We start from the raw sequence: 13,072 nt of genomic DNA on the forward strand, positions 1-13,072 counted from the left end.
AGAATTCCGTAACAGTCTGTATGAAAATATGTTGTCTCAACTGGACAATTCCTTTAAGGGTTTGAAAGAAAATGTGATGTTAATAGATGAATAGCTGCGGCTCTCTGACAGCATCTAACTTCTCCAGACTATGGCAGGCAAATGCCGAGTGTTCGGGTTCAGAAATTGTTGCCGAATTAGAACAGTTTGGCAAGTTCGCTGAACACTATTGCTGATCTGTGTATTTATGTCAACAGACATCGCTGGAAGTCTGGAGTTAACTTAACTGAAGCGGCTAGAGGATGTCTTCTGCTAATGACAGCCAAAGGCGATTTATCGATTTTAGATTTCGTAATTAATAACTATTGCAGCATTTAAAAGGTGAAATGATAGCTTCCCCAGAAGTTGGCTGACTGATCGGCACACCCACAATGCCTACCAGTTAAAGGGGTACTCCAGCGGGGGTAGGGGGGGGCACTTTCTTGCTGGGACCGGGGAGGAGGTGGCTGAGGGAAAAGACGTCCACTCACCTCCCCGGTTTCAGCAGCGGGCCCACATCGCGGCGCTCTGGTCCCCGGTTCCCGACCGCTTCCTGGTGTCTGACGCCGACCAGAGATGTGACGGAGGCGGGATCATAGCGGACTTGAAACGGATCCCGCCTCCTTCACTGAGTGGCTGAGCGGACCTGGGACGTCACGTCTCAGGCCGGCGTCAGGCACCAGGAAGTGGCCGGGCACTGGAGCGCCGCGATGCGGGACCCGCCGCTGGAACCAGGGAGGTGAGTGGATGTCTTTTCCCCTCAGCCACCTCCATCCGATTCCAGCAAAAAAGTGTGCCCCCCCCACTGGAGTACCCCTTTAATATGGCAGATAGCGGGCTTTCTTTGAATGGCCATATTGGCTCTGCTCATAGAGCCTGCCTCAGGCAATCTAACTGAGCAGTGCAATGTAATCGTATTCCTGACATGGACAGAGGTGGCAGCAGAGAGCACTGTGTGAGACTGGAAAGAAGACACCACTTCCTGGAGGACATACAGCAGCTAATAAATATTGGAAGACTTGAGATTTTTTTTTTTTATTAGAAGTAAATTACAAATCTGGCACCAGTTGATTTTAAAGAATTTTTTTGTTAGTAAACAATCCCTTTAAAGGGGCTATCCGGTATCATAAAATATTTGACATTTAGATACAGTAAAAATAAGAAAATATCACTTATAGGTGGGAAAAAAAAAATATTTTTTTTTTCACACCACAAAATGTTTTCTACCAGATAAACCCATTTAAGAGTGAGATTCTTGCTCAAATACCATTTTCCTTCCTATGGTTTATCATTGAGCTCTGCCTATGATGCTGCTTTGGGGTTTTGAGGAATTTTGTGTTGTATTTGCTTGTCCTGTCTGACCCATCATTGGCATACAGGCTGTTGCTTATGTCTGCCTGCATTGTCTCCTAGCACTGCCGGATGACATACGCCTGTCACTAGATTATGACAGCCTGTCACTAAAGATCGAGATCATGTATTTTATTCTGGGTGGTGATGATGGATTTTGCATACAAATATGGGTAGCTAAAAATTCCCCCCCATATCCTCGCAGGCCATTGGTGATTAAAGGGACTGTGTATCTGGCAATTTATATTAGTATAGTTTTCTAATATATTGTGTACAGTGATTTCTGCCATTGTTAGGGATCTCCCATGGTCAGGCAGAGAGGAAGTGGCGGACAGGTTGGCATGGGATCCTGCCCTGATTGTGGCCCGAGCAGCACTCGAAGAGGTTAGCCCTGTGTCAGCGCTGCGAGCTCGGGATGATTTATTGGCTGGCATTCTTCTTCTGTTATTTCAACCTCACCTTTTGTATCCCAGCCAGAAAGTCTATTAATAAATGATTAAAGCAGATTGTTAAGGAAACTGATCTGAAATATTTGGTTTGGCGGAAATCCAGCTAATTACAAGCTGCCTGTTTGCATCTGTCACTGCAGGCTCACCTGGCCGTGGGGGATGCTGTCAGATTGGCTGACCCCTAGCTACTGGTAACGCTGGAACAGCCAGAAAAAGACCCTGATAAAGTATATGTAGACACAAAGCTAAAAATGCTATAGAAAAAGCGTTTCATATGTAGTAACTTGGAACTACAGGTGTTATCTGTATTAGACCTTGCATCTTATGTTATAAGCTTTCATATAAGTAAATGCTATTTAGGGCTTACTAATCCCGTCCCCAAATTATTCAAATACATTAATAAATTCTCCCATTAATGGGGTATTTTGGTTAAAAAAAAAAAAAAATATATATATATATATATATATATGATTAAATTATAATATATAATAATTATATTTTATAAATATATAATTATATTATATATAATTTATTTATTTTTTCAGTTCAACTACTGCCAGAAAGTTATTCAGATTTGTAAATTACTTCTGTAAAAAACAAAAAAAAAGTCTTCCTGTACATATCAGCTGCTGGATGTCCTGCAGGAAGTGGTGTATTCTTTCCAGTCTGACACAGTGCTCTCTGCTGCCACCTCTATCCAGAATAGGAGAGGTTTTCTATGGGGATTTGCTACTGCTCTGGACAGTTCCTGACAGTTCCTGCACGCATCCTAATAGACCTTCATAGGCCTATAGTATCTGCTCCTGAAAATGAAATCTGTGTCATCTACAAATTGGTGTACAGTGAATTATATGGTAGCATACAGAGATAACTGTCAATCACTGAGAAGGACCACCCACTGGACTTTTTTAAACCAGAATAAGCAAAGATTTTGGAGAAAAAAGTTATATTAAATGTTCCCACAAAAATAGGTATTGTTCTGCTCGGCCTTCCTTGCTCCATATGATGCTGCCTACAGATCAGATTACATATTCAATGTGACTGATTCCCTTTAAAGCAGCTTCTAAAATCTCTAAATGCTCTTATGCAAATTACTTGCTTTAGAGCATTTAGGGCGTTCCTCGGGGTCGGAGAGCATTGCCGCATGGCCTTCAGGTCCAGAGCCCATTTTTTAAAATCAAACCTGTCTCACTTTATGCGGTTGTAGCTACATGATGCTATAAAATTATTGTTATTGCTATAAATCTATATAGATTGTTTTTTGTGACATATTGTACTTTAGGTTAGTGGTGGCCGATATGCAAAAATTTTTTGTGAAAAATGCAATTTTTTTCATGGAAAAAAAAATGAGCATTTTTCTCATTTAAAATTTTCTGCGGTCACCGTGCAGGTTTAATCATGTAATTAATTCTACTGCCAGTGTCATTACGCACGCGGCAATACTAAATATGTGTACTTTTTTATTTTTATTATTTTTCCAACATTTATTATTGTTTTGGGGGATATGGGGATTATTTCTGATTTTTCATTTATTCATTTTTGTGTGTGTGTGTTTTTTTTTTTTACACATTAATTTTTTTGTCCCACTACGGGGACTTCGGGGAAGCCTCCTGACGTCACAGCAACCATTGGGGCTGTGCGATCTCACCGCACAGCCCCTATGAGGGACAAAGGGAGGATTCTCCCTTCTTGCAGCACTATAGGTGCTGCAATCGCACTGATCGCAGCGCCTATTGGGTTAACTGCCGAAATCCGGCGGGTGCTATCACTGACAGCCGGGCTCCCCTGCGGATGACACGGGCGCAGCTCATGCGCCCGTGTCATCCCTGTCACGTACCAGCACGTCCATCTGCCAGAACGGCGAGCAGAAATGGATGTGCCAGTATGTGATTATGCGGCAAGGGGTTAAAGGGGTTGTCCAGCGAAAATCTTTTTCTTTCAAATGATTCAAGTTATATAGATTTGTAATTTACTTCTATTAAAAAATCTCAAGTCTTCCCATACTTATTAGCTGCTGTATGTCCTGCGGGAAATGTTGTTTTACTTTCAGTCTGACACAGTGCTCTCTGCTGCCATCTCTGGCCAGAGATGTCAGCAGAGAGCACTGTGTCAGACTAAAAATAAAACAACATTTCCCGCAGGACATACAGCAGCTAATAAGTATGGGAAGACTTAAAAATTTTTAATAGAAGTAAATAACAAATCTGTATAACTTTCTGATATCAGTTGATCTGAAAGAGAAAGATTTTTGCTGGACAACCCCTTTAAACTATTCTTACACAGGAGCCCTCTATCTTTCTCCGGAGGTCTCAGCTAGAGATGAGCGCAACTCGAGCTAAAAAAAAAAAATAGGCTGTATCCATGTTTTCCAGGACTCCCTAGGGTTGCATCCAACTTCTCGAGTATTGAAGTGAACGACCGGACTTGAACATGCTCGTGTTGTTCTCATCTCTAGTCTCAGCATATCCATGCATTATACATACAACCCATTGGATCCTATAGAAACTGTGTAATACGTCACTTTACCTGTGGGGGTGCTGCAGGGAAAGTGAACACTTGCTGGTGGATTCTCCTACAGATTGCAGCTGATCATTGTAAATGAGACTCCACATGATAGACTTTCAATCATAAGACCTTTACAACAGAACAGGGTTCCAAGAAGAACACAATTACTTTTAACCTTGTGGATCCTTAAAGGGACTTTCCATTTGTGACATGTGATGATCCTTCACTATTTCTTGATGCATTGTCTTGTCTAGAGTGAAGTGAAAGGAATAACAGCTGCTATCAGTTATCAGTAAGCTAATGGGATACTGCCGGGGAAGGAATGTCGTCTGCACTGATTTACCTCGAAATGACAGCATTTTACTTGTCTAAGGGATCGTTTTTCACCCAAACAAGACCTGGATCTTTAAGTCTTCAATGCTGAGCGCACTACCAGAAGCCGCTTCTATGTAAAAACAATGGTTTATGTGTGTGTCATCCCCAATGGGAACAGGGACAGCTGCACGTAAATACTTCCCATAGACAATGCTGTCAAATAGGATGGTGCTTTACAGCTATCTAGATATCAATAATACATGTGGATTTATTTCTTCTCACAGGGGTGTCATAGTCCTAGTTCCCGATATGCCAGACTAGACTAAGGTTGGTCTACTTTGGACTACCCCTGTTGAGTGGTGCATTATAGGCCAAGCCTATTGATATTAAAGGGATTATCTTGGCTTTAGTTTAAATATGATATTGCAGCTCAGTTCCATTGAAGGGAATAGAACGGAGTTGCAATACATCATGTAGCCTGAGGATGAGAGTGGTGCTGTTTTTGGAAGAAAGTTGTTATGTTAGTTTAATCCAGTCCTGGAGCTGTTTTACGCTTAGGGCCCTATTCCACCGGACGATTATCGTTCAGATTATCGTTAAATCATTCGAATCTAAACGATAATCGTTCGGTTGAAATGCAGTTAACGATTAACGACCGAACGAGAAATCGTTGATCGCTTTATAAGACCTGGACCTATTTTTATCGTTGCTCGTTCGCAAATCGTTCGGTCGTGCGCAATAGATACGAATGCAATAGCGAATAAATAGCGCAGAAAAATCGATCGCAATTACGATCATAAGTAACGATTATCGTTCCATGGAAATGAGTGAACGTTTTCAGGTCTTTCATAATAGCGGTCGTTAATCGTTAACGATTATGCAAACGATAATCGTCCGGTGGAATAGGGCCCTTAGGCTGGGTTCACACTGCGTTTTTGCAATCTGTTTTTTTATCCGTTTTTTGCAAAAAATGGATGAAAAAAAACAAATGCATTTGAGTGCATTCGTTTTGATCCGCTTTTCCATTGACTTCCATTGTAAAAAAAAACTGATCAAAACAGATCTGTTTTTTTTTTTTTTTTTTTTTACAGACACAAAAACGTAGCTGACACTATTTTTGTGTCCGTTAAAAAAAACAGATCCGTTTTGATCCATTTTTTTTTACAATGGAAGTCAATGGAAAAATGGATCAAAACGGATGCACACAAATGCATCCGTTTTTTTTTATCTGTTTTAAATCTGTTTTTTGCAAAAAAAACTGATGAAAAAAACGGATTGCAAAAACGCAGTGTGAACCTAGCCTTAACAAGTTATTATGGAGGGTTCTGGAGTGAGATACCCCAAACACCCCACAATTGTCTGAAATATAGCAATACTAATTGTATATTGTATGTTTTATAATATGTACATGTATGTGGGTTTCTGCTTAGTTCTGATGACTTTATTTCTATCTTTAACAGGTCTGGTAGAAATTTGCCTGATGCACCCCCTGGATGTAGTAAAAACACGGTAAGTTTGGGTATAGACATTGAACGAAAAACTTTTTCCAGACTTCCGAACAGTTAGCATTTCATCATTGTTACTGAGGATGAAACAAATTTTACTTTTTTTGTCTTTATGAAAAAAAAAAAACACACAAAACTTAGTTTATATTAAAGGGGTATTCCATTAAAACATAACTTTTGATATGTTGCTGTTCATGGTGAGACTAACAATTCCTTTCATACTTGTTATTATCTATTCAGTCTCCTTCCCCGAGTTAGGAGCTGCTGCTTTCTGCTGAAAACACAAAAATCTGTGTGTGAGCTTTTCTCTCTGTCTCCCCCTCCTCTCCCCTCTCTTTTGAGACAGCCGATGTAAACAAGTCTCTGACTGGCTTTGTCTGCAACATTGTAGCTTCTTTGTAATGCTGCAAGGGTTAATCACAGTAAGTTTATCTGCAATTTGACCCAATGTTACAGATGGAGTCAGTCAGGGACTTGCTTACATCAGCTGTCTCAGAAGGGAGGGGAGGAGGAGGAGACAGAGAGAAAAGCTCACACGCAGATTTTTGTGTCTTCAGCAGAAAGCAGCAGCTGAGAACTGGGGGAAGAAAACTAAATAGATAATAACAAGTATGAAATGACTTAGTCTCACCATGGGCAGCAACATATCAAAAGTTATGTTTTTTAACTGTAGAACAGGAAGGCTGATAACAGAAGGAGTAAAATAACAACTACATTTTTTAGGCCTATGTAGAAAGTTTTTTTTTTTAATAATAAAATATACAATGCAAGAATAAAAAGGTAAAAAAGCAACTGAGCCAGTTTCACTTTACACAATGTATGATAAATCTCCTCCTATATTCATGGGGCATTTACACATTCCGTAATTAGAGTCCGTGCATGGACCAGGATATCACCTATCCATTGGTTAGTGGATAAGTAACTGATCGATGGATGTCCAACCACTGGGCCCCACACCTGTGTCCACAATTGGGGTTCATTGTCATTAGGATGTCCCAAAAAAGAATGAATGGAATGGAAGCCAAGCATGCACGCCGCTGCTTCATTCACTTGGGGTGACAACTGACCACCGTTCTCATGATTGATTGTATGAAGAAGTGGACAAGCATGGGATAACCCGTTTAAAGAGTTGAAGAACATGATCAGAACTTGACCAACAAGCCATCCGCATTCTCCATCTAAGCATTGATAAGTGACATGTAGCCTTATAGGTAGAAGCCTACATCCTGTGCGGTTTATGGAGAGGTCACCTGCCGCACTGTTATTTGGCCTGGCAGGTATTCCTATTTCCACAGGATACAAGGTTCTCGTATATGTACCGATAAGGTTGTAGCAAAACAGATTCCGGTTGTGGAGTGGTAAGATTAGCCGCCGGGATTAATACCGAATTACTATATAAAAGAACGATCAGCTGTGACTGACACAGCCTTAGGGGTTAGTCAGGTCCAAACTCCACCCGATTATTCTTCATCATATGAGGACAGCTCGGCTGAAGTTTCTGACGTGAGGATGATTGATTCCTTCTCCGAAGATGAAGTGAAGCAGAGGTCAGTGCTGTACAGCTAGTACAATGGAGGGGGAAGCAGTTCAGCAGATTCATACTCTGCAGTCTACTTCATCCACTGTCACTTTTAATAGACGGCTCATAATGAGGAGAGGTTGACGCTACGTTTGTCAATAGGGTGGAACAGTCCGAGTACACACAGGTGATTCATAGACTCGCACTGTAGTCATTCAGCATGCGTTTTCTTATTGTATTTGTAATGTTGTAAATATGTCGCACAGAGCGATGGTCAACATATACATCACACAGTCTATTGTTATAATTTCGATTACCAACGTTTTACCGTGTTATTGGGGCACAATTATGGAGGTGATATATTTACTGCATACAGTACCTTACATGTCGTAGTAGCTTCCATAAGCCTTAAAGGAATACTCCAGCAAAAAAAAAAAAAAAAAAAATCTTTCAAATCAACAGGTGCCGGAAAGTGGAAGAGATTTGTAATTTACTTTGATTAAAAAAATCTCAAGTTTTTCAGCTGCAGGAAGTGGTGTATTCTTTCGAGTCTGGAGAGCAGGAGAAGTTTCCTATGGCGATTTGGACTGCTCTGGACAGTTCCAGACATGGACAGAGGTGGCAGCAGAGAGCACTATGTCAGACTGGAAAGAATACACCACTTCCTGCAGGACATACAGCAGCTCATATGTACTGTAAAACTGGAGATTTTTTTTTTTTTTAATAGTGGTAAATTACAAATCTCTTGTACTTTCTGACACTAGTTAATTTGAAAGAAAAAAAAAAATTCCTGAGGAGTACCCCTTTAAATGCATCTCCCAAACTGTTCAATTGCTGCGCCATCCTTTGGATAGATGATCCATATATGAGCAGTATGGTTCCACAATACAATATGACACCCACATGTGGGGCTCTGCCTGGTACTGCAGCAAAGATGGAGGCTGCTCTTTCATTCTGTTGACTTTAGACAGCCCTACTGTCCCTGACACAAAGGTTGGTGGCCGCAGAGGGGCCTGTGGTGCTCACAGTCAACGTAAGTGAATATGTAAGTCAATAAAACTATCAATTTATTTTAATTAATTACAGCAATGTCTTAGTATCGACAATAGTTTTCTTTGGGCCACCCCTTTAGGTTTAGGTATAGATGTAACTTAGGGTCCATTTACACAGAAAGATTATCTGCCAAAGATTTGAAGCCAAAGCCAGGAATGGATTTGAAAAGAGGAGAAATTTCAGTCTTTCCTTTCTGACCTGATCTCTGTTTATAGTCTGTTTCTGGCTTTGGCTTCCCCCTGCCCCTGCTGTATTTAAAGTTATATGTTAATAACATTGTAGTAAGTGCGCAGAAAAAAATCTATTTATACCTTATCACAGCATTGGTTTACTGGATCAGGATTCAGGTAGAAGTTGCAGGCAGGTTGTGGTTGGGTTAATGTTACCTGATAAAGGAAGTTAAAATCCAAGGATAAGTACAATGGTTAAGGACAGGAATAAGGATCTTCAGAAGCATCCTTGGTACTCTTCAAGGGGTTGTCCAAAATCTGAAAAACATTGCTGCTATCTTCAAAAAAGAGTGGTGCACCTATCCTTAGGTTGTGTGTAGTATGGTTGTGGCTCCATTCATTTTAATGGAACTGAGCTGCAATACCTAACCCAAACTGAGGAGAAGATATAGGATAGTACTGTTTCTGGGAGAAAACGATTCTGGGAGAGATGTACAAACATGGTGTAAAGTGAAACTGGCTCAGTTGCAACCAATCAGATTCCACTTTTCATTTCTCACAGACTCTTTGGAAAATGAAAGGTGGAATCTGATTGGTTGCTAGGGGCAACTGAGCCAGTTTCACTTTACACCGTGTTTGATAAATCTCCCCCAATGCTTTTTTAACCCAGTATAAATAAAGCTGTCGCCTTTTTTAACAACCAAAAAGTGTTCTGTGCATTGATTTTACAGTCAATAAAAGAGGTTATCCAGCGAAAAATCTTTTTCTTTCAAATCAACTGGTTTCAGAAAGTTATAGAGATTTGTATTTTACTTCTATTAAAAAAAAAAAAAAGTTGTCTCCCCATACTTAGCTGCTGTATGTCCTGCAGGAAGTGGTGTTTTTGTTTGTCTGACACAGTGCTCTCTGCTGCCACCTCTGTCCGAGACAGGAACTTTCCAGAGTATGAGAGGTTTTCTATGGGAATTTGCTACTGCTCTGGACAGTTCCTGTCTCGGCCAGAGATGTCAGCAGAGAGCAGTGTGTCAGACATAAACGAAAACACCATTTCCCGCAGGACCATGCAGCAGCTAATAAGTATGGAACGATTTAAGATTTTTAAATTTAAGTAAATTACAAATCTACATAGCTTTCTGAAACCAGTTGATATGAAAGAAAAAGTTTTTCACTGGATAACCCCTTTAACAGCAGTTAGAGTTGTTCTAACGGAAAGGCTGGGTCCACCTATCTGGAATACCCCTTTTAACGCAAGGAAAGGATACATATATATACAGTTTGTGTATATGTATGTATGTGTATATATATATATATATATATATATATATATATATATATATATATATATATACATCTAGTGTTTCAGTGTATCCCAGGATGTAGAAGCTGAGCTATGCAACTGAACCAGAACCTTGGTGAAATCTGTAAGATAATGCAGCCGTCTGCACATCTCATCATACACACACGTATCACTTACTATCCCAGGTGACTGACATGCCGCATGATATGTAATGCTTTTCCCTTCCAAGCCCTGTCACTCATTTCTATTGGGATGACTTTTTCTTTGCCCATTAAGTGCTATATGGAACCATGTGAAGAAACTTGTAAAGGAGCAGCTCAGCGAGTGTCACTGGTGAGTTATTCCAGCACTTGCTGATGTCTCACTGTCTGACATACACAGACAAAAGGTGCTGTCAGTCTACCTAAGGGATTCCTGGATAAGGAAAACCCACAGGAATGTGTCCCGATCGGAGGAAATTCACGGCCTCATATGTCTGCTCAAGACCGAGAGGTTTTATATATATATATATATATATATATATATATATATATATATATATATATATAACTAAAATAAAAGTAGATTTTACTATAAGGACTTGTATGATTAAAAGAATTGCTTGCTCATATAGCGCCATCACTTTCCAGGGGCAAGGTCTGATGCTGCAGTCTAGGCTGGGTCCAGCAATGTGGTGTAAAGGGGTACTCTGCCAAAAATCTTTCTCTTTCAAATCAACTGGTTTCAGAAAGTTATATACATTTATAAATTCATTTTTATTTAAAAATGTTAAGGCTTTTCATACTTATCAGCTGCTGTATGTCCTGCAGGAAGTGGTGTTTAATTTCCAGTCTGACACAGTGCTCTTTGCTGACATCTCTGTCCGAGACAGGAACTGTCCAGAGCAGCAGCAAATCCCCATAGTAAACCTTTCCTGCTCTGGACCGTTCCTGTTTTGGACGGAGGTGGCAGCAGAGAGCACTGTGTCATAGTGGAAAGAAAACCACACTTCCTGCAGGACATACAGTAGCTGATATGAAAGGGAAGTAAATTACAAATATATATAACTTTCTGAAACCAGTTGATGTGAAAGAAAAAGATTTTTGCCGATTACCCCTTTAAAGTGACTCTGTACCCACAATCTGACCTCCCCCTAACCACTTGTACCATTGGATAGCTGCTTTTAATCCAAGATCTGTCCTGGGGTCTGTTTGACAGGTGATGCAGTTATTGTCCTAAAAAACAACTTTTACACTTGCAGCCCCGTACCCAACGGCCGTGGCCTACAGTGTGTATGCATTAAGCTGGCACAACCCCTCTGTCCCTCCTCCCCACCCTTCTCATCATTAGGAATGCCCGGGCAGATTGCCTCCTATTCCCCACCTGTGGCAGCCCGGCACATGGGCTGGATCGTTTAGCACCTGTGCAATGTTCAGCATGGAGAAAATGTTTCAGTGGCATTCCTAATGATGAAGAGGATGGGGAGGTAGGACAGAGGGGTGGTGCAGAGTTAGGGCACAGATATTCTAAGCCACGCCCGTTGGGCACGGGCCTGAAAGTTTAAAAGTTGTTTTTTAGGTCAATAACTTCATCAACTGCCGAACGGACCCCAGGACAGATCTTGGATTAAAAACAGCTATCTGAAGGTACAAGTGGTTTTGGGGAGTCAGATTGGGGGTACAGAGTCGCTTTAAGTTTGTTCACTTAAAGGGGTACTACAGTGAAAAATTATGTTTTCGCATCAACTGGTACCAGAAGGTTATATTGCATTGTAAATTACTACTATATAAAAATCTCAATTCTTCCTGTACTATTTATGTCCTGCAGGAAGTGATGTATTCTTTACAGGCTGATACAGTGCTCTCTACTGCCACCTCTGTCCGGGACAGGAACTGTCCAGAGTATGAGAGGTTTTCTTGAGCAGAGAGCACTGAAAAGAATACACCACTTCCTGCAGGACATTTTTTTTTTCTTTAGAGTTTCCCTTAAAATCTATTTCCGCAGACGACTTTGTAGGTGGCCTATCCTCAGTATCAGACTGGTGGGCCGCATCCATGCTGGTCAGCTGTTCTCTGTGTGTTGTGGGCATTACAGCTGTGAGCTGGAAACAGATCCATATGTGCTTTTCCTCCTCCATCTTAGTTGACTTATTATAGTGATAGGTAGAACTAGTCCGTCATGTCTGATCAGGATTCTGCTCTAACAAACAAATAGGCATGATTTGCCGTGAATATAGATTTGTGCCGGCTAGTCTACTATAAAGCATTGTGATCACACAGGCCGGGACACCTTATATACAGGGCGTCCCTTATATCATCAGCATGGAAAATAAACAGCACAGCTGCTGACTGAAGATCCCCAGGCACAGTCGTCCTGCACTTTGTATAGAAGTTTTTCTTTTTTCCTGTTTGGTTTGTTTGAGTAAACAGCCTCCGCCAGGCCTGGAGAAAATTGGTTCCGTTGCGTGACAGGACTATAGGCCCTGAGATGTGGGAGAGAGGAAGGACATAAAGTTGTATAGCAGAAGCATAGATCTATTGGGACCAGGCATAAGAAAGGCAGCGATAAAACGTCTTATCTCCTATGGCCCCCCCCCCATTTGAATAATGTGGCGGTCAAGGATTTTGCTGTTGCTCCATTCAAAACCTGGTGGATTCAAAATCTCATAGTGGCAGTGCACATGCTTAAAGGGAATCTTTGAGCCCTTAGGGCCCTATTCCACGGGACGATTATCGTTTGCATAATCGTTAACGATAAACGATCGCTATTACGAAAGTCCTGAAATCGTTCACCCATTTACATGGAAAGATAATCGTTACTTATGATCGTTCTTGCGGTCGTCTTGTCGTCGCTATTTGCGTTCGTCACTACTGCGAACGACCGAACGACGTCTTATTCAATGCGGACGATTT

The 13,072-nt window shown here is 41.0% G+C and overlaps 1 protein-coding gene across 3 annotated transcripts in view; it reads left to right on the forward strand.

Annotated features, from left to right (window-relative positions):
* Positions 1–13,072, forward strand: part of SLC25A21 (solute carrier family 25 member 21) — a 208,291-nt gene that overhangs the window by 119,786 nt on the left and 75,433 nt on the right. For all 3 annotated transcript variants that reach the window (XM_069951324.1, XM_069951323.1, XM_069951322.1), the window contains exon 3: positions 6,098–6,146. In XM_069951324.1, the coding sequence (XP_069807425.1) occupies positions 6,098–6,146 (49 nt within the window). The remainder of the gene's footprint in view (positions 1–6,097; positions 6,147–13,072) is intronic.

This window comes from Dendropsophus ebraccatus, chromosome 13, assembly GCF_027789765.1.
Source record: "Dendropsophus ebraccatus isolate aDenEbr1 chromosome 13, aDenEbr1.pat, whole genome shotgun sequence".
In the NCBI taxonomy this organism is placed as follows: domain Eukaryota; kingdom Metazoa; phylum Chordata; class Amphibia; order Anura; family Hylidae; genus Dendropsophus; species Dendropsophus ebraccatus.